A 20366-nucleotide genomic window follows, 5' to 3' on the forward strand; every position below is an offset into this window, starting at 1 on the left:
GAGCATCAGTTAAGGGGGTGGGTGGGGGGGGTGGGGGGGAAGAGATCAGGGACAATTAGCCTCCCTCACTCCCCCCTTCCAGGTTTCCAGCTTGGGTGTCTTATTAAACCACTGATTTTTCTCTCCAGATTGCATATCTCTTTTAGGCCTTCCTGCAGTACACAGAGGGTTACATTTCTCAGCAGCTGGAGCGCTCAGCCGTAATCCTCTGTCTGGCTCAGCCAATCGGCCAGAATGACGAAAGAGCACTGAGCGGAGAAGTCAGAGCTACCATGGAGAGTCCTGTGGAAAGCCTCCACAAAGAAGCCACTTGCTCCATCTGCCTGGAGTATTTCCAAGATCCCGTTTCTATCCCCTGTGGGCACAGCTTCTGCCGGAGCTGCATCACCTTGTGCTGGAAAGAACGGAACACCAATTTCTCCTGTCCTCAATGCAGGGAGACTGCCCTGCAGAGAAATTTCAGGCCCAACCGGGAGCTGGGCAATGTGGTGGAAATCACCAAGCGGCTGAATCGTCAAGCCTTGAAAGGGGCAGGAGGGGAAAAGATGTGCGAGAAGCATCAGGAGGCTCTGAAGCTGTTTTGCAGTGAGGAGAAGAACCTCGTCTGTTATATCTGCAGGGAGTCCCGAGCACACAGAAGCCACACTGTGTTTCCCATTGAGGAAGCTGCCCAGGATTATAAGGTAACACATAAGGCTGCCTTGTACTGGTTCATTACAGTCAATATTGAATAGAATGGCTGCGGCTTTCCAGGATCTCAGACTGAGGTTTTTCACATCACCTACTGCTTATTCCTTTTTAACTGGAGATGCCAGGTATTGAACCTGCGTGCAAAGCAGAGCCTGTTCCATTAAGCCATAGGGCAGACCCTTGAGATAAGCATGTGACATCTGGTAAGCATCCTGATTTGCTGTGGGGGTAATAGTGGTTAAAAGTGGCACACTCTAATCTGGTGAACCAGGTTTGTTTCTCTGCTCCTCCACATGAAACCTGCTGGGAGATCTTGGGCCAGTCACAGTTCTCTCAGAACTCTCTCAGCCCTGCCCATCTCACAAGGTGACTGCCATGGGGAGATGAAGGGAAGGTGATTATAAACCCTTTTGAGACATTTCAAAACAGCTTTTTTGTGTGTCTGGCTCATTCCGCACATGCAGAATAATGCACGTTCAAACTGCTTTCAGTGCTCTTTGAAGCTGTGCGGAATAGCAAAATTCACTTGCAAACAGTTGTGAAAGTGGTTTGAAAACGCATTATTTTGCGTGTGCGGAAGGGGCCTCTGTCAGCATGAGGATGCTACATTTGGATTATCCTAATAGAGCCTCCTCCACACCAAAAGGAGTGTGCATGTTAAATTTCTCCTCCTGGGCAGCTTCTACAAGGGGACAAGATATTGTGATTTCCCTGTTGCTGGTGCAGCTATACCTAAAAAACAGCAGCCACAGAGCTTCCACATGGCAGGTTTCCCCCCAATTTCTCTGCCCCAGTCCCCCAGAACCCTCCAACCACCCATGGCTTTGCAATTTTTAAAAAAAGGGAAAATTCTACCCATCAAAGATAAATTCAGTCTACTCCATCTCATCAAATTTTTCTTCACAGTATTCCACACTTTTACATAATTATTTTGAAATAACATAGAGTTCTTATTTGTTAGCCACTCTCCCAAATACTTTTTCCCACTATGCATCCAGATAATTGAGATAATCTAAGCTGTGATACTTGATCCATGTTTTTAGTCAATATCTTTGTTTTATTCTAATTCAGTTTAAATCCCGCCAAATCCCCAAATTCTTTTATTTTTCCCAACAAACTTTCAACGTTTTGTACTGGTTCTTCTAGTGTCATCACTAAATCATCTGTGAAGGCTTTCAGTTTATAATGCTGCTTACCCACTTATTTTTCTCTCTTTCTCACAATACTAGAACCAGGGGGCATACATTGAAAATGTACTTGTCGCTACTTTCTTGTCGCTTGTCTTATAATACTCCATCGCATTCAGTATTGTTCTAAGATTGTCTCTCAGATGTCTTTTTGGTTACCCACCCCCCCTCCCCCCCGATTATCGTGTAGGAAAGTTCTTAAGAAGTTTTTTTAACCTTTTTGCCAAGATTGCTGCCAACAGTTTGTAATCATTATTTACAAGAGATATTGGTCTATTTAATATCAGTTAAATCTTGGTCTTCTTTAGATATCAGTTGGCATCTCTCCATGAATCTGGAACCCTCCCTTTTTGTAAAATCCCATACATAATTTCAAGAAGAGGTTCCATTAATACATCTGCAAAGGTTTCATAATATAATGCAGGTAGCCCATCAGATCCTGGTGATTTATTCAGCTTTACCTGCTTCAAAACCTCTGTTAGGCCCCTTCCGCACATGCAAAATAATGCGTTTTCAAACCACTTTCACAACTGTTTGAAAGTGAATTTTGCTATTCTGCACAGCTTCAAAGAGCACTGAAAGCAGTTTGAAAGTGCATTATTCTGCATGTGCGGAATGAGCCTTAGTTCCATAGTTGAGATTGGGCCATTCATTATCACTCTTTGCTCTTTGGAAAGTTGTGCTGTCTTGTTCAGCTAAGTACTCCTCTGGTCTCTTTTAGAAGTTAGATGAGCGAGTCTGGTTAACAGCAAAGTTGTGTGGATTTAAGAGCATGCAAAGTATATGCAGGTAGGGAAGCAGTAATTGTTGACATTGTTTTGTTAAATGAGATTTAACCTACTGGGGAAAAAACTGAACAGTTAATTATTATTAATTGAATATATCTCAACATCAGTTTTGTTCTGTTTAGAAGGAAATCTACAGCCGACTCCAGAGTATGAAAGAAGAGAGAGAGAAACTTCTGGGATTAAAACTCACTGGAGATCTTAGACATCAAGAGTATCTGGTAAATATCTGGTAAATTGATATAGCTTAGCAAGCCATAGATGCTGTAGATATGTCCATACATATCTACATTTTGGGTTGCCAACTGCAGGCTGGGAAATTTCTGGAGATTTGGCGGTGAAGCCTGGGTTGAGTTTGGGATGGGGTGGGCCCTCAGCTGGGTATAATGTCATAGAGAACTGATCTCTGTGGTCTGGAGGTAAGTTATAATTCTGGGAGCTCTCCATGCCCCACCTGGTAGTTGGCAACTCCAACATACATGATTGTGTCTGAGTGGTCCTTGGATGTCACTGTGTAGCACTCACAATATATGGCATGCACTCCGACCTTGCGTTTATCCTTTGGTAGCTCGCAGCAGGGAAACAGCAAGATCCCCGCAGATGACAAGCACATATACAAAACCCCTGTTCTAACCAGTGTACCTTTTTAAAGTACTCCTACATCTCAAGTTGTATATTCAAACATTAAACCATGTGAATAGAATGTAGCCTAAACTCCAAAGAAATTAGATACACTTACATAAACTGAAAATATTATCTTTCTGATTGCAAAAGAATCTAACATGAACAAGCAGGATGCACAAAAAGACTTTCCTTATGTACGAGTTTACAACAGGCCACTTTTTATCATGCTCGCAAGTAATCTCTGGGTGTAACACATATGCCTTCATCCTGTCATCCAGTTTCCAACATTTTGTCACACCCTAGGGCAGCGATTCCCACCAGGGTTCCAGGGTTTCCTGGGGTGCCGTGAGCATGTCCCAGGGGTACTGCGGCAATGCTACCGGCCCCCCTCACTTTTGTGGTGTCTCCTGCTGGCACCAGCAAGGATATGGAGCTGGCCCAGGGGGCAGGGCCTACCACAAGGTCAGCAGCCACTTACCCCCACCCCTGTGCTTCCCTTCACCCTGGGAGGGGAAGGTGGGGGGTGACAAGCAGGGGAACTGGGAGGGGAAAGTGCGGGGAGGATGGCAGGGGTACCGTGAGATATGAAGAGTGAGGTCAAGGGTACTGTGACGTCAAAAAGGTTGGAGAACACTGCCCTAGGGTACAACTACACAGTACACTTTCCTGAGGTATGCCCCTGCATCAAGTAAACTGAGTAGTTCCGGAGGCAAGGTGTTCACAGACATCCAGTTCAGTTTGGATTGGCTCTACAGGATATGGGGAGATGGTATGAATTGCCCAACCTGGGTAGGGAAATTCCTGTGCATTTGATGGTGGAGCCTGGGGAAAGCAGAATTTGGGGAGGGACCTCAATTGGGTATTATATATATAATGTCATAGAGTTCCATCCTTCAAAGCAGTAATTTTTCTCCAAGGTCAGTATAGTATGGAGATCAGCTGTAATTCCAGGAGATCTCTAGGCCCCACCTGGTGTTTACCATATTCAAACCATGAATCGTGAGGGGTTTTTGGCTTCTACAAGCATGTTGGCATTTAGTGAAGGGGACAGAGACCAGAATTTAAAAGTGTGACTGGAAAGGATAACATACTAGGAGACCATTTGGGTGACTGGTCCACAATTGTGTCCACAATCACACAACTTTAAAAGAAAATGGCCAAACATCACATACATGTGGTCACTTTAAATCAGAGGTGGGATCGAGCAGGTTCTCACAGGTTCCCGAGAGTAGGTTACTAATTATTTGTGTGTGCCGAGAGGGGGTTACTAATTGGTGATTTTGCCACATGATTTTTGCCTTAGTTACGCCCCTCCTCTCAGCAGTAGCGCACAGAACTTGAAGCAGTCTAGCAGGAGGTGCACCGGTGTGCGTGGCAGCCTGCGCCTGCATACATTCGTTTCCCACCCAAGGACCGGCGCAGCAGCTGCATCCTTGCCACAGCCCTGCCCAGGAATGCCCCGCCCCCTGAATGCCCGGCCATGCCCCCGTCATGCCCTACCCAGCCCCATTGGCACTACGCCACAGTTTGAATCACACCACCATGGGAACCTGTTACTAAAATTTTTGGATCCCACCACTGCTTTAAATGATTATATTATTAATCATTGGATTCCTAGGGGCCTTAGAATCCAAAAAGCTCCAGCCATTTTCAGAGGATGAGTTTAAAAGTAGGTGGGCTGCAATCCTTAACAAATGTTCACACGATCTCATGGTATCGCTCATAGAAAGCGCTATGGAAGCAGTTTCATTAACAGAGAAATTGATGAAAGTAACATTGGATAAACTTGAAGAGATGGTATCTAGGGAGGAATTTGAAGCCAAAATGAAACATTGGGATTTAGAAAGCAAAAAAGTCTGTCAGATAAAATCAGGGAGGCTAAAAGAAGGAAAGTTGCCCAGATGATCCTCAGTGGTCTGGGGTGCAGATTTCAGACCTGTAGCTGTTTAGCAACAGAGTGATTCAATTCCATTTTCTGGGTGCTAGTCCAGAGAACATCTTCAAGACTACATCTTCAAGACTACTTTTTTAGCTTTAGAAGCTTCATTATTGTGGGTTGTTAGCATACACACCAAAGATACAGAAGAATTTTTAAAATTTGTACTTGTGATTAGTGATGGAATATAACCTCGTCAAGCTTATGGAGATGTGTTGCAGTCCTTCCCACCTGTGAGTTCAGACCTTCCTCCATCCATACCCCACTCACTCTAGTAATGGACACTTCACTAGTATCAAATAGCAGGGTCTGTGATATTAAATGTGCACTTGGAAGAGCAAGACCACATCAACGCAATAGACAAGGAGTATCTGCATGAGCAAAAAAATGCCAAGCTACCGGACACAATTCAAATGATTTACAGATCCAAAATTTGAAAAAATAAGAATTCATAGAATCTGTTTTTCTCATTGTTCTGAACCATTGAATCTCATGGTGACTTTTAGGGGTGGGCCAAAGAACATAAGACACAAGTTCACTGGCATATCCTGAATTTTGCAGTCAGAACTTTGGATATTTTAGTCCTAAAATGTCAGATTTGTTGTTCACTTATTTTTGGGAAGTCCATCCGATCTTGCATTCAGGTGACATATTGTTTCAGCTATTCATAAAGAATAGGTTGTGTGTCAGAACAGGATGGTACCCAAGCTACCGGACACAATTCAAATGATTTACAGATCCAAAATTTGAAAAAATAAGAATTCATAGAATCTGTTTTTCTCATTGTTCTGAACCATTGAATCTCATGGTGACTTTTAGGGGTGGGCCAAAGAACATAAGACACAAGTTCACTGGCATATCCTGAATTTTGTAGTCAGAACTTTGGATATTTCAGTTCTAAAATGTCAGATTTGTTGTTCACTTATTTTTGGGAAGTCCATCCGATCTTGCATTCAGGTGACATATTGTTTCAGCTGTTCATAAAACCAAGGGGCTGCTGATCTCCCCAATGCGCTGGCTGCTGACCCTTCCTTCTTTTACATCTGTGCATCACAGAAGCAAACAGAATCTGAGAGGCAGAAAGTCACCTCCCAGTTTGAGCAGCTGCACTACTTCCTGGAAGAACAGAAGAGGCTCCTGCTGGCTCACCTGAGTGGACTGGAGAGGGAGATCACTCGGCATCAGAAGGAACACGAAGGGGCGTTTGCAGAGGAAATTGGCTCTCTCAGCGCCCTGATCAGTGAAGTAGAAGAAAAGTGTGGACAGCCAGACAGTGAATTCCTGTGGGTAAGCCTGTCCACTATTGCTTGGGAATATGTAGGCGTTGTGCAAGGCACACTATGTATGAATATTAGAACAGTTATAAATAAAATTCCCAGATATTATTGCTTAATGCCTGCTTGGTCAGACAGAAGTGAGATGGGTATATACACAACACCTTTCAAGAACACACAACACCACAGACAAAATAGAAGGGGGGAGTGTGCAACCATGCAAGGGTTTGGAGGTCTTTATCCTGATAAGGACCAACAAGACTGCCAGCAGATTAAAAATATATATAATAAAACTGCATCGTGAAAACCACTAATATCACAAGAAGCATGTCATTTAAACAATTAAAACCAGAGCTAACAGGCTGAGAGGTAGATGTTGAACAAGAAAAGGCGTCAGGCCAGGGGCCAGAAGAAGACACAAGGAACCTGCAATGCTTGCACACCCAACTCTATCAAGCATAGAGGAGACAATGGTGTTTTTCTGCTGATGAAAAAGGGAGGGAGGATCCCCTTTAAACACCTCCCAGAAAAGGTGATGCTGAAGATCTTGAGACCTGCATGGATAAAAGCCATTAGAGACAGGGGCTGGTAATAAGGAGAGTTGGGTGGGATTAAGCCAAAAAGCTATTGGACCCAACCCACTACCTCTAGATGTAGCATCTTCTATTACCATAGTCCAGTGACACATCTTGTGAAATCTTTCCTTCTATGCAACTCTGAAAGAAAAGAGATTTCTTTCCCTTTCAGTCTTTTGGGATTATATAGCAAAAGACTGAAGTAATGATACTGAGCTCTGACCTGCATAGCCCAGGCTAGCCCGATCTCATCAGATCTTAGAACCTTTTTGAGACCGAGTGCCCAAATTGCAACCCAAAACCCACTTATTTATCGCAAAGTGCCAACACGGCAATTTAACCTGAATACTGAGGTTTTAGTTTAGACAAATGGTTGGCTCCGAGGCGTGTGTTACTCGGGAGTAAGCTTGGTGGTAAGTCGGTGGCTTTGCTTTGAAGCAACCGTGCAACTCTTCCAATGGGTGAATCACAACCCTAGGAGGGTTTACTCAGAAGCAAGCCCCATTGCCAGCAACCGAGCTTACTGCCAAGTAAAGGATCGTGCTTTAGTTCTTCGCATGAAAATCAGTGGGGCTTAACAATACTTAACAGGGTTACCTACACTGTTTCCCCAAAAGTAGTTCTAGGTTTAATGCTAATAATCGTGCCCAGCAGCCCAGGCCAGCCTAAATGTGGGGGGGGGGGAGGATTTGTTTGCATGTGCCCACAGAGAGGGCTCTGAGTGCCACCTCTGGCACCCATGCCATAGGTTCGCCACCACTGTCTTAGAAGCTAAGCAGGGTTAGCCCTGATTAGTATTCGGACAAGAAACCACTATGGAAGTCCAGGTTCAGTATGCAGAGGAAGGCAATGGCAAACCACCTCTGAAGGTCTCTTGCTTTGAAAGCCCTATGGGGTATCCATAAGTCAGTTGTGATTTGATGGCAAAACAAAGCCCCTCCCTTTTTTTACCTTGGCAGCCTATAGGCTTTATTATAAATTGATTCAATTGCTTGCCCATCTCTGCCATCACAATTACTGAATACAATTATCCTGAATACAAGTATTCCCAGGTGTCACTTAACCTGAATCTTGCCCCACTGATGTTATCTATCTTAGAATAGCCGGCACTTGTCTATTTCTGTATCACTGTATACAGAACTTTCTTGTGTCAACTTTCTGAACTTCCTAGTGTCAATCTTCTGAATTTTAATCACATAAAATTATTTCTTTATTTTATTATTTTATTACATTTATACTCTACCCAATTCCCGGCCAAAGTCAGGCTCAGGGCAACTTACAAGTAAAGGGTTAAAATCAGAGGTGGGATCCAGCAGGTTCTCACCAGTTCCCGAGAGTGGGTTACTAATTATTTGTGTGTGCCGAGAGGGGGTTACTAATTGGGTCTGCTTTTCCGTTAGAAATTCCATTAGGTCCAAAAATCATAAAGTTCCTTGTTTAAGGAAAGTATCTTTCTTTTGCTTTCTAGAAACAAAATTAAGTATTTGAAAGTATTAAGTATTTGACAGGCAGTCAATTAGAGGAGAAGTAGTTGTTTCTGTTGGCAGTAGATGATAGGACTTGCTATAATGAGTTTAAATTATGGACAGAAAGATACCAGGTGGAAATTAGGAACTTTTTTTACAGTAAGAGTTTTTTACAGTAACAGAGAAATTATTAATGCCCCGCTCCCGGAATGGCCGGCCACGCCCCCGTGATGCCCCGCCCAGCCCCATTGGCGCTACGCCACTGTTTGAATCCCACCACCATGGGAACCTGTTACTAAAATTTTTGGATCCCACCACTGGTGAAAATCCACTACAATATCAGATAGAATCACAATTAAAACATTGCAGTATAAATGCAGTTCTAAGATGGTTCTATTTTAATCCTTAAAACCAAAGATGGTCACCAATTAATAAATCCCAAACCAGAATATCAATTTCTGTTTCTCCTTTCTATTCTGTTTACTGTGGGGGGGGGGGGGTTGTGCGAATGGGGGGGCAGATGCACCAGATGAAAGATGCAGATGATGCTGACAATGGTAATATAAACAGAAGACATGGGAGGCTGGCTACTTCAGATGAAATACACAATCACAGGACTGATTTACCTGATAACATAAGAGTGTGCATGGGAAATGTCTTTGCAATCATTAAAAAGTGTACAATCTGCTAGCATGTATCCTACCTTAGGATGAAGGAAGTACTTCTAGCCTAAGAAACCTTCCTCATACTTAAGTGAGTCTTCTACTAAAGGAAGAACCTCTTAAGTTGGAGGAAGATATCAAACTTTGCTCAATGGAGTGGTAGAATGCACACCAGTGTTACCAGATGCTCTGTTTGTTGCATATGAGACCATCTTCTTCTGTGATCCGGCAAAGCAAATGTACACATTTTTTCACATGCATCCACCACAATTCACTTATTTTTCACTGGTTTCCCCCCTCCAAATAATCAGTGGTGTACACCAGTGGGTTTCCAGTATGGATCTAAAATACTGAGAAAGTAGCTAGAATAGCTGATTCTTGTGGCATGCTCTTTCTCTCCCTAACCCCATTTCATTTTTTCCCTCTAGGATATTAAAAACACCATGCGCAGGTATGTGGCACCCTGTGATCGGAGGCACATTTTCCCAGAATGACGCCCACCTTCATTCTGGTGGAGGTGGTTTGTTTGTGACTGAGAACCCCTGGCTTCTGGTTTTGGGATCAACTGTGCAGCAGCATTTTTGGGATCAAGAATTAAAATTATTGCTATATCAAACATCAACATAATGGAAATTATTTTGCTGTTTGTAGGTTTGATAAGAAGCAATTTCAGGCACCCGAGGAAAAGTCAGTTAAGGTGGAAAAGGGATTACGTGAATTCTCTGAGAGGAACGTTGCTCTTGCAGAAATCCTGAACAACTTCAAAGGTATTGAAGTTTGGCTTCATCATAGATTTGTACTGAACGTTGTGTCAGAAACTTCCATGAGTGACCTGCACTCTCTCTCTCTCTCTCTCTCTCTCTCTCTCTCTCTCTCTCTCTCTCTCTCTCTCTCTCTCTCTCTTTGTGTATGTGTAAAACTAAATACTTGTTGATCGAAAGCTCTTGAAATTATTGCCATTTATTGATCTTTTTGCTGATTTATTGACCTTTTGATAAATGTACAGATTCATTCCTGATTTATGACCAGTTCTCTTCCTCTGTCTTTTCTGGTATCTCTGTCAGTTCCCTTCCCATTACATCCCAACAGAAAACAGACCCTTCTCATGCATCTGGGCTGAAGGAGCAAACAGGGCCCTCAGCTCAGACAACATGACTGTTTAAGCATTAAGATACCTCATTTCAGCATTGAATCACTGTTTACAAATAACATATCACTTCTCTTCTTTTAGACACTCTGCCGTCAGAAATGGGAACAGAATGGGGTAAGTATCTGGTCTAACCCTTGCAAAAAGACAGGTCTGCTTCTATAAGCAATGGATTATTTGGAGTGCAGATCCCAAATGTAATACGTGTCCTGTTTACATCCAGATAAGATTACTGCAACGTGCCTTATGTGGAGCTGCTCAGAGCCTGCTCTTGAAGTGTTCAGAAACTTTGGTTGGTGCAGAATGCTGCAGCCAGGATGTTGACTGAAGTGAGCGGGCTTAGACTAGACCAGGGGTAGGGAATCTGTGGCTCGAGAGCCACATGCGGCTCTTCTGCCCTTGCACTGTGGCTCCACGAGCCGAGCCGCCAGCCCCATCCTTGCCCGCCCTGCAGGCAGCAGGGCAGGCGCACCAACTGCCCATGGTCGGCTGGGCCGCACCGTGGGCTTCCCCTCTTGCCCCCCCCCCCCCGTTGGAGCGGGGCGGGCGCTTTCCCAGCAGCCGGCGAGGCTGAGCCGCCGGCTTCATCCTTGCCTGCCCTGCAGGCAGCAGGGCGGGAGCATCCATGTGCTTCTCAGAATGAGCGGAGTCAAAGGTAACCCCCCCCCCATATATATATAGTGTTATCTTTATTTTAAATGTCAAAAATTATTTGCGGCTCCAAGTGTTTTCTTTTCCTGTGGAAAACGGGTCCAAATGGCTCTTTGAGTGTTAAAGGTTCCCTACCCCTGGACTAGACTAACTCTCCTTAGGACTGCATTGTGTATCACCCTAGCCCAGTGATTAAGCATGTAATCCCATGGCCACGGGTGCCCAGAGGTGTGCACCTCTTTTCGAGCCCCTCTCTGTGGTGCATCGCACACAGAGTTTGTCATGTGGGGGGCGGAAAATCACACACCCCACACAAACATCTAGGCTGGCCTGGGCCACTGAGCACAACATGCGCGCACCGCGGTGAGCAGGGAGGACTCGGCTGGCGGGCCTGGTGCCTGTGCTCTGGGTGACTGCTGCCCGAGGGGAGAGGGGCAGAGGAGACAGAGATGCTAGAGAGGCACAGAGTGGTGCATGCAGGACTTGCTGGAGGCTAGACCAGGCTATCCCCCACTCGAGCAGGTGGGGAGGAGGAAGAGGGAGCCAACCGTTTTTTTCTAAACTAAAACCTCAGCATTCAGGTTAAATTGCCAGGTTGGCACTTTGCAATAAATAAGTGGGGTTTGGGTTGCAATTTGGGCACTCGGTCCCAAAAAGGTTCGCCATCACTGCCCTAGCCTTAGCCTTCCTACACTGGCTATCCTTCAAACTCTGCCCTACCTAAACATTGCCCAAAATCCCCAGGAGTTTCCCGAAAGGGAGTTGGCATTCCTAGAGCCATTTCTCACCTGCCCACAAAGCTGCTTTTTGAAGCTAATTACAGGTCAAGGGATTTGATGCAAAAAGTTCTGTACCAAATGAGGTTAGCTCAGCATTGCAGAAGGAGCTTTTGGATTCTTGTGTCACCTGTGGAACTTTCTTGCAATTCACAGACATGTAGTATAAGTGAAACATTCATACGCTCTATCCCAAGATAATTCACTTTCAGTTAGAACGCAGACAAGCAAGTAGTTTCCCCTTACAGAATGTCAATTCCCTTCCTTTCTTTTTCCAGTCAATGTAACCTTGGATCCAGACACAGCAAACCCCCAAGTTATAATTTCTAAGGACCGAAAAAGCGCCAGATGGGATGTCACCAGGACCGATGTCACGCCTAGCACAAAGCGATTTAAGTCCTCTTGCTGCGTGCTGGCTTCGGAAGGTTTCACATCTGGAAGACATTACTGGGAAGTCAACGTGGAAGACGGAGGCATCTGGGTCGTAGGGGTAGCCAGAGGATCTGTGGGGAGAAAGATGGAGCTGAAGTTGACCCCAGAGGAAGGGATCTGGGCCTTGCAAGGAGATTTTGGTCAATATCATGCTCTCACCATCCCCGTGACCCCCTTGTCTCTCAGCTACACCCCCAGGAAGATCCGAGTGTTTCTTGACTACGAGAGAGGGCAGGTGGCCTTTCTAAATGCTGACACAAAGGATTCAGTCTTTACTTTTGCATCAATTTCATTTGCTGGAGAGGTGATCTTCCCCTTTTTTAAAGTGCTGCTTTCCCAGCTGACGCTCGATGGCTGACGGGAACACCTGTCAGAGATCAGTTCAGATCTTTTTGTCATATAAATGTCATGGGCAAAATGGGAGGATTAAACCCAACCTTCGGTGCATGTTTATACAGAGCTGTAAAGTGGGGACAGAAATATGTTTTATTGATTGGGAATTAAGGAGTGGCAGTCATTCTGGATTTAAAGCAGATCACAAAGGTATAAGGCATTAGATACTGATAGGACCAGTGGCGTATTTGCCTAGGGACAGGGGGTACCCTCTGTCCCCGGGCGCCACTGATCTGGTCACATGCAGGGCGCAAAATCAGCCCCCCCACGTGTCCAGGAAGACGGCAAGGCAGCAGGAAGTCCTGCTGCCTTGTCATCTTCTGGCACCCTCGGCCCCACACATGTCATCATCAACAAGGAAGTTAGAGGACCCCCCAAGCCTTGCCCCCCTCCCAGTTGCTGGCTCCCCCCCCAAGGCCCGCCTCCTCCTTATAAAAGCAAAGGCCCCAGTAGGGAGCCTTCCAGTTGCTTCTGTCCTCCCCAGAGGGGAGGGCAAAATAGGGACTGCCGGCTTGGAGCCGGCAATCGGGAGGGGGCAGGGCTCAGGGGTGGGCCCTGCCCCAGGCAAAGTGCCCCCCCGGAGAACGGATGTCTCCAGGCACCATTTCACCCTGGTATGCCTCTGGATAGGACCAATGGCTGCCAATGGCCTTTTGCCAGATTTAATCAAGATACAGATTTGCATGTAAGAAGTCATAGACCTCTATTTATTTTCCCTCTCCCTAATTATTAAACTCTTGGAAATAAGTCACCCCAGCAACTTTCCTAGATTCACAGAGGGTCTAGTGCAATCATTGTACTATTACAGGATTTTAGTATCCATTTCCCCATTATTAAAAATATCCAATAGCAATTAGTTTTATACAGGTAATTATAAAGTGGGAGAGATGTTGTTGAATCCAAAAACTCGGCTTATGCTTATAGCAGCAGAAGCAGAGAAGCTATGTTTGATTCTAACATTTTCATGTTTATTTATGCTTGACACATTGCCTTTTATTACAGCCATCCCTAACATAGTCTTTGGTCCCACTTAATGTAAGTGCACAGTCTTAAATCAATATAACTTTTAACTGGCGGGCAAGATTACATTTACCAGTATAATTAAATAGCAAGAACTGGATAGATTTATTTATTTATTTATACTTTAGACTTTTATACCGCCCTATCCCCGGAGGGCTCCGGGTGGTGTACAATATATAATAAAATACAGTCATAAAATCATAACAATTTAATTAAAATCTATAAAAGCAGCGAAAGACTAACTGTAATACTGATAATTATAGGTGTAAGTGGCGCCCAGCTACCTATTATTAAATCCTTTCCCAAAGGGAGGATCGGCGAGTCCCTTCAGATAGTATCAGGCCCGGATGTAAGAGCCAAGAAGGGGGGGGGGGCACCATCAGCGGCCGGTCCCTCCAAAGGCCCGGCAGAACAGCTCTGTCTTACAGGCCCTGCGGAATTCACCGAGATCCCGCAGGGCCCGGATAGCTGGTAGGAGAGCGTTCCACCAGGCCGGGGCCAGAGCCGTAAAGGCCCTGGCCCATGTGGAGGCCAGCCGCATCATCGAGGGGCCAGGGACCACCAGTAAATTGGCCTCCACTGAACGAAGAGGCCGTGTAGGGACATATGGGGTGATGCGGTCTCGAAGATACGAGGGTCCCAGGCCGCATAAGGCCTTAAAGGTCAGTACCAACACCTTGAAGACGATCCGGAACTCTACTGGAAGCCAATGTAGCTGGCGGAGCACAGGCTAGATGTGATCCCAGATGGCGCTGCCTGTGAGTAGATGCACCTATGTTCTCAGTCACTGTTGGCTCATTACTATTTTGTTGTGGGTCAGCCCCAGGGAAGTGAGGATTCCTCAGAAGAAGAGCTGGCCCTGAAGAACTCAGTCCAACCAGAGTTCCAACAGGGTGAGACTTCAACTCAGCCAGAGCCCCCAAAGGGTAAGAGCTCAGGCCAGTCAGAGCCCACCTGTGTGGAATCGAACAGCAGGCTGACCAAGGTTCAGAACCCAAAGTGTGACAGAAGCACCTCCTGTCCCTGACTCAGAACTAGCTGAGGATTAATGGGTGATTAGTCTACCATGGTCTCTTGTGCCAGCGAATCTATGTAGACAGTGTTGCTAAAAGGAGATGCAGGCTAAAAGGTGTCGTGCTTGTTTACTAGTTCACTGGCAGGTATTTGAACAAGAGAGGAATGAGTATCCACAGGATGAGGATTCGTCTCCTATGGGAGAGCTATTTGGGAAGCAGGCAGATGTGGATACAACTGTGCAACTTGACTGCTGTCTTGCTGACAGGACTCCGTGAACCTCTGACTTCCAGACCAGATCCGTTGGACTTTGATCTTGTGTAATGGATCCTCGGCCTCCTGTTTTGATAATCAAGGCTTTTGACTTGGCAATTCCTGACTCTCTGTCTGGCATTTCTAAAAAGGTTCCTGCTTTTGAGTTGTCTGTAGCTTGGTTGGCTCTCTCACTACAGGCAAGCCTGGATACTGTAAACCAACACCCCTGGCCTGCAGCCTAGACCAGCACGTATTTTCAATTAGACCAGTCATATAGTTTTACAATCAAACATTCCATAAGTGTATAACTATTTGTCAGCCATTATCTGATTAACCTTATCTTAGATTGTACCTTTCACTGAAGGCTGATCTCATTATCCTTTTGCCACTTTGGATTCTTTGTTCCCTTATTAAAATGGTTCTTCTATCTCTTGGATATGTTCCAGACTTCCCTGTCGGGTTGCTTCCCCACAGAGATTATGCTCTGTTCTGGCATCTGTGCAGGAATGTATTTGTGGGGGTCGGATGGGGTAGGGATAGAAGCATCTGCATGGCATCTTGCTCTAATTGTCCATTTGTTTTGGGTATATACTCCTCCAAACCTGCTTTGCAGTAATCTTTTGAGGCACAGTGAAGTCCAAGCACGTTATCAGGCCATTCTGGACAGAAGGTGCTTATTTTCAACGGTCTCGCCAGCAGCCCCTTGTAAATTTTGTTTGTTCTGCTGTTTTAAAGGCTGCTTTATGCAGTGCCTTGGAATCCCACTATTCTTTAACTTAGATGGTGATGACAGCCATTGATTAGAGCATTCCAAGAGTAAAGCTGGAGTAAACAGATGTTCTACAAGTTGATTCAAGAAAAGAGAGGGGTATGGTATCACAACAGAGCCCAAGCATGTCACATTACATGAACCTGAGTAAAAATTCATGTTGGAAAAAAATCTCAAATTTTTAACTAAATAAGTAAGTTTATTGAAGGAATGACATGGAAATTGGAGCCCACCCAATTTAAAAGGATAGATGGAATTTTCATAAAACTTCCCTGCTTGGATCTTGGTAATGGAAAGGCAAGTTTCATCACTCAGAAGTGGTTTGCCATTGCTTGCCGCTGCTCATTTATCCTCATCAGCTGCCATTTTTCTGCCATCATGCCACCAGAGGGCTTTTAAAAAAAATCAATAATTGTTACTTCACTGTGCTACAACAGCCCTCATCTGGAGAGTCCAGAAACTGAGAAGGGTTCGGCCCAGAGGTGGGATCCAGCAGGTTCTCACCAGTTCCCGAGAGTGGGTTACTAATTATTTGTGTGTGCCGAGAGGAGGTTACTAATTGGGTCTGCTTTTCCGTTAGAAATTCCATTAGGTCCAAAAATCATAAAGTCCTATTGTTTCCTACGTGGCTGGTTAGCGAAGGTAGAAAACGGGATAATTCTCCCTGTTGGGCTGTTTTAAAAACATGTTTTAGAAAGATGGTAAAGTTCCTTGTTTAAGGAAAGTATCCTTCTTTTGATTTCTAGAAACAAAATTAAGTATTTGAAAGTATTAAGTATTTGACAGGCAGTCCATTAGAGGAGCAGTAGTTGTTTCTGTTGGCAGTAGACGATAGGACTTGCTAAAATGAGTTTAAATTACGGACAGAAAGATACCAGCTGGAAATTAGGAACTTTTTTTACAGTAAAAGTACAGTACAGTAAAAACAGCAAAATTATTAATGCCCCGCCCCCGGAATGCCCTCTTGGCAGAGCATTGGACCCCCTCGGAGGTTAACGGTCCTCGGGAAGGGAAGAAAATTCAGCATCGGACACCTAAAGCGTTCCTTGACCCTTTCCCGACCTCTATTTCTTTTGCACCCTGCACTGCTCCTCCGGACAGGGGGGGGGGGCTGGTGCCAGGGTTTTGCTGTGCTCCATTCTGTGTGCACAACGATCCTGCGAGGTAGGTCAGGCCGAGTGGGTGAGAGGCAGGGGCGCTTAGAGTCCCCAGGCCGCCTGCCGGGCTCGCACTGGGGCTTTCCAGAAGCTAGCCGCACACTGCAGCCGCTGTGATGGCAGGAAGGCTCTGTACGGCTCGGAAAGGCGGCAAAGCTTTTCATGCTCAGGTGGAAGGTGAGGTGGCACTGTCGAAGCCGTGATCCCTCCCCCGGTTCTGGACAGGAGACTGAAGCCATTGGCGAGCAGTTCGACATGGCGCCCGGGCGGAGAGGTGATGGAGGAGTCTTGGAAGCGTCAAGAATGGGCAGCAACTGCAAGGGGAGAAGAGAGTGAGAATGGGCCAAAGGGCATAGCTGCTTGGAGGCAAGGGAGGGGAGGTGGCTCCTTTGTGGGGCAGGCCCAGGGCCGTGAGGTGTGCCGGGGCCTGGGACGCCTCGGCTGGTCCTGGGTTGAAGAGTGGTGCATGCTGGGCCAGAGTCCGCAGAGGCAAAAGGTATCTTGCACCTGGGCGGGGGTGTGGAGGGGGACAGCAGCCCGTTCAAGTGAGGCACAGGAGCCAGTGCCAGGGCCTACGGCCATACCACCCTGAACACGCCCGATCTCGTCTGATCTCGGAAGCTAAGCAGGGTCGGGCCTGGTTAGTACTTGGATGGGAGACCGCCTGGGAATACCGGGTGCTGTAGGCTTTTTGCTCCTGCAGCAGTCGCTGTGCCGGCCCCTCGCTCTCTCTTTTCCTCCTCCCCGCCAACGTCGCCCCGTGTGCCGGAGACCATCAGCCGCCAAGGCACCCGTTCCTCACACAAACATTCCCTTCACCTTTGGTGCACACCCCCTGACAAAAAGGTGTACCGCCGCTTGGAAAGGGGCCAAGGGGTTTCCCCTGGATTTTTCTCCCTGCCCGCTGCGCTCACCCAAAGGGCAAGACTCTCTGCTCGAGGCCTCTTGGCAGAGCGATGGGCCCCCTCGGAGGTTAACGGTCCTCGGGAAGGGAAGAAAATTCAGCATCGGACACCTAAAGCGTTCCTTGACCCTTTCTCGACCTCTGTCTTCCCTTTGCACCCTGTCCTGCTTCTCGGTGGGGGGCGGGGCGGGCGCCAGGGTTTTGCTGTGCTCCATTCTGTGTGCACAACGATCCTGCGAGGTAGGTCAGGCCGAGTGGGCGAGAGGCAGGGACGCTCGGAGTCCCCAGGACGCCTGCCGGGCTGGCACCGGGGCTTCCCTGACCCGAGCCGCAAACTGTAGCCGCTGCGATGGCGGGAAGGCTCTGCACGGCTTGGAAAGGCGGCAAAGGTTTTCATGCTCAGGTGGAAGGTGAGTTTTCCAAAGAGGATGCGGAGCCGCTGAGAGGAAGCATCGATGCATGCGCTGCTGTATTGGGGAGCTGGCACTGTCGAAGCCGTGATCCCTACCCCGGTTCTGGACAAAAGACTGAAGCCTTTGGCGAGCAGTTCGACATGGCGCCCGGGCGGAGAGGTGATGGAGGAGTCTTGGAAGCATCAAGAATGGGCAGCAACAGCGAGGGGAGAAGAGAGTGAGAATGGGCAAAAAGGGCGTTGCTGCTTGGAGGCAAAAGGGAGGGAGGTGGCTCCTTTGTGAGGCAGGCCCAGAGCCGTGAGGTGTGCCGGGGCCTTGGACGCCCCGTCTGGCCCGGGTGGAAGAATGGTGCGTGCTGGGCCAGAGTCCGGAGAGGCGGAAGGTCTCTTGTTCCTGGGCGGGGGTGTGGAGTGGAACGGCAGCCCGTTCAAGTGAGGCGCAGGAGCCAGTGCCAGGGCCTACGGCCATACCACCCTGAACACGCCCGATCTCGTCTGATCTCGGAAGCTAAGCAGGGTCGGGCCTGGTTAGTACTTGGATGGGAGACCGCCTGGGAATACCGGGTGCTGTAGGCTTTTTGCTCCTGCAGCAGTCGCTGTGCCGGCCCCTCGCTCTCTCTTTTCCTCCTCCCCGCCAACGTCGCCCCGTGTGCCGGAGACCATCAGCCGCCAAGGCACCCGTTCCTCACACAAACCATCCCTTCACCTTTGGCGTACACACCCAGCCAAAAAGATGCACTGCCACTTTGAAAGGGGCCAAGGGGTTACCCCTCGATTTTTCTCCCAGCCCACTGTGCTCAACCAAAGGGCAAGACCCTTGCTCCAGGCCTCTTGGCAGAGCGATGGGCCCCCTCGGAGGTTAACGGTCCTCGGGAAGGGAAGAAAATTCAGCATCGGACACCTAAAGCGTTCCTTGACCCTTTCCCGACCTCTATTTCTTTTGCACCCTGCCCTGCTCCTCCGGAGGGGGGGGGGGCTGGCACCAGGGTTCTGCGGTGCTCTATTTGGTGTTCACAACGATCCTGCGAGGTAGGTCAGGCCAAGTGGGCAAGAGGCAGGGGTGCTCGGAGTCCCCAGGCCGCCTGCCGGGATCGCACTGGGGCTTTCCTGAAGCTAGCCACACACTGTAGCCGCTGTGATGGCGGGAAGGCGGCAAAGCTTTTCATGCTCAGGTGGAAGGTGAGTTTTCCAACGAGGATGCGGAGCCGCTGAGAGGAAGCATCGATGTGTGCGCTGCTGTGTTGGGGAGGTGGCACTGTCGACGCCGTGATCCCTACCCCGGTTCTGGACAGAAGATGTTACAGCGAATTGCCAGTAACAATAAGTGATTTCAGCTCAGCAACTTAATGAGGCGTAAGAAGCAGGTGTTTCTTTAAAGCAGGAAGGATTTTATTGCAAGTGATTTCTTGGCACAACTCAGCAAAAAGGACCCCACATGGCTGTGCAACAGCCCCTTTTATACATTTCCCAGTAACCCAGAAAAGAAAGGAGGTGTGGGGCAATCCCACGCCCACAGTCCAAAACCCAGGAAGGAGGCGGTCTCCTTCCATCTAATACAGAGAAAATACCCTAGAACAGTGATGGCAAACCTTTTTGAGACCAAGTGCCCAAACTGCAATCCAAAACCCACTTATTTATCACAAAGTGCCAACGCGGCAATTTAACCTGAATACTGAGGTTTTAGTTAGAAAAAATGGTTGGCTCTGAGCCATGCGTTACTCGGGAGTAAGCTTGGTGGTAGTTGTTGACTTTGCTTTGAAGCAACCATGCAACTCTTCGAACAGGTGAATCACGACCCCAGGAGGGTTTACTCAGAAGCAAGCCACATTGCCAGCAACTGAGCTTACTCCCAGGTGAAGGATCGTGCTTTAGTTCTTTGCATGAAAATCAGTGGGATTTAACAGCGCTTAACAGGGTTATCTATACTGCTTCCCCAAAACTAGGTCTTAGGTTTAATGCTAATAATCGAGCCCAGCGGACCAGACCAGCCTAGATGTGTGTGTGTGGGATTTCCCCCCCCCACACACACACACACACATGATGAACTCTGTTTGTGCGTGCCCACAAGAGGGCTCTGAGTGCCATCTCTGGCACCCGTGCCATAGGTTCGCCATCACTGTCCTAGAACACCAAAGGGAGAAAACAATCCCTTTGCACATGCTGAAGAGATCAAATCCCAGAAGCAAAAGCCTGCACCTCCTTGCCTGAGGTGGTTCCTTGGGAGTGTTAGACAAAGA

The 20366-nt window shown here is 47.3% G+C and overlaps 1 protein-coding gene and 3 non-coding genes across 4 annotated transcripts; all 4 read left to right on the plus strand.

The window, feature by feature from the left end:
* The first annotated feature begins 244 nt into the window (after positions 1–244).
* Positions 245–13715, plus strand: LOC125430173 (E3 ubiquitin-protein ligase TRIM39-like). Its single transcript, XM_048491973.1, has 7 exons — positions 245–683; positions 2788–2883; positions 6279–6509; positions 9628–9650; positions 9851–9966; positions 10431–10463; positions 12052–13715. Exons 1-7 carry the CDS (start codon positions 273–275, stop codon positions 12561–12563), a joined length of 1422 nt encoding a protein of 473 aa, XP_048347930.1. The 5' UTR covers positions 245–272; the 3' UTR covers positions 12564–13715.
* Positions 5182–5268, plus strand: TRNASTOP-UCA. The gene has a single exon. It is a non-coding gene; the product is annotated as a tRNA-Sec (tRNA).
* Positions 13716–17383: 3668 nt separating the features above from the next.
* On the plus strand, positions 17384–17502 carry LOC125430342. The gene has a single exon (XR_007244130.1). It is a non-coding gene; the product is annotated as a 5S ribosomal RNA (ribosomal RNA).
* Positions 17503–18586: 1084 nt separating this feature from the next.
* On the plus strand, positions 18587–18705 carry LOC125430366. Its single transcript, XR_007244152.1, has one exon. It is a non-coding gene; the product is annotated as a 5S ribosomal RNA (ribosomal RNA).
* The last annotated feature ends 1661 nt before the right edge of the window (positions 18706–20366 follow it).

Source organism: Sphaerodactylus townsendi, linkage group LG03 (genome assembly GCF_021028975.2).
Source record: "Sphaerodactylus townsendi isolate TG3544 linkage group LG03, MPM_Stown_v2.3, whole genome shotgun sequence".
Lineage (NCBI taxonomy): Eukaryota > Metazoa > Chordata > Lepidosauria > Squamata > Sphaerodactylidae > Sphaerodactylus > Sphaerodactylus townsendi.

What these genes read in the sequence shown, in the direction of transcription:
- LOC125430173 (XM_048491973.1), top strand. Translation starts at nt 273, where the DNA reads ATGGAGAGTCCTGTGGAAAGCCTCCACAAAGAAGCCACTTGCTCCATC. An exon ending in ATTAAAAACACCATGCGCAG is followed by an intron (nt 9,651 to 9,850) that starts GTATGTGGCACC and finishes TGCTGTTTGTAG; the next exon opens with GTTTGATAAGAAGCAATTTC. An exon ending in AATCCTGAACAACTTCAAAG is followed by an intron (nt 9,967 to 10,430) that starts GTATTGAAGTTT and finishes CTCTTCTTTTAG; the next exon opens with ACACTCTGCCGTCAGAAATG.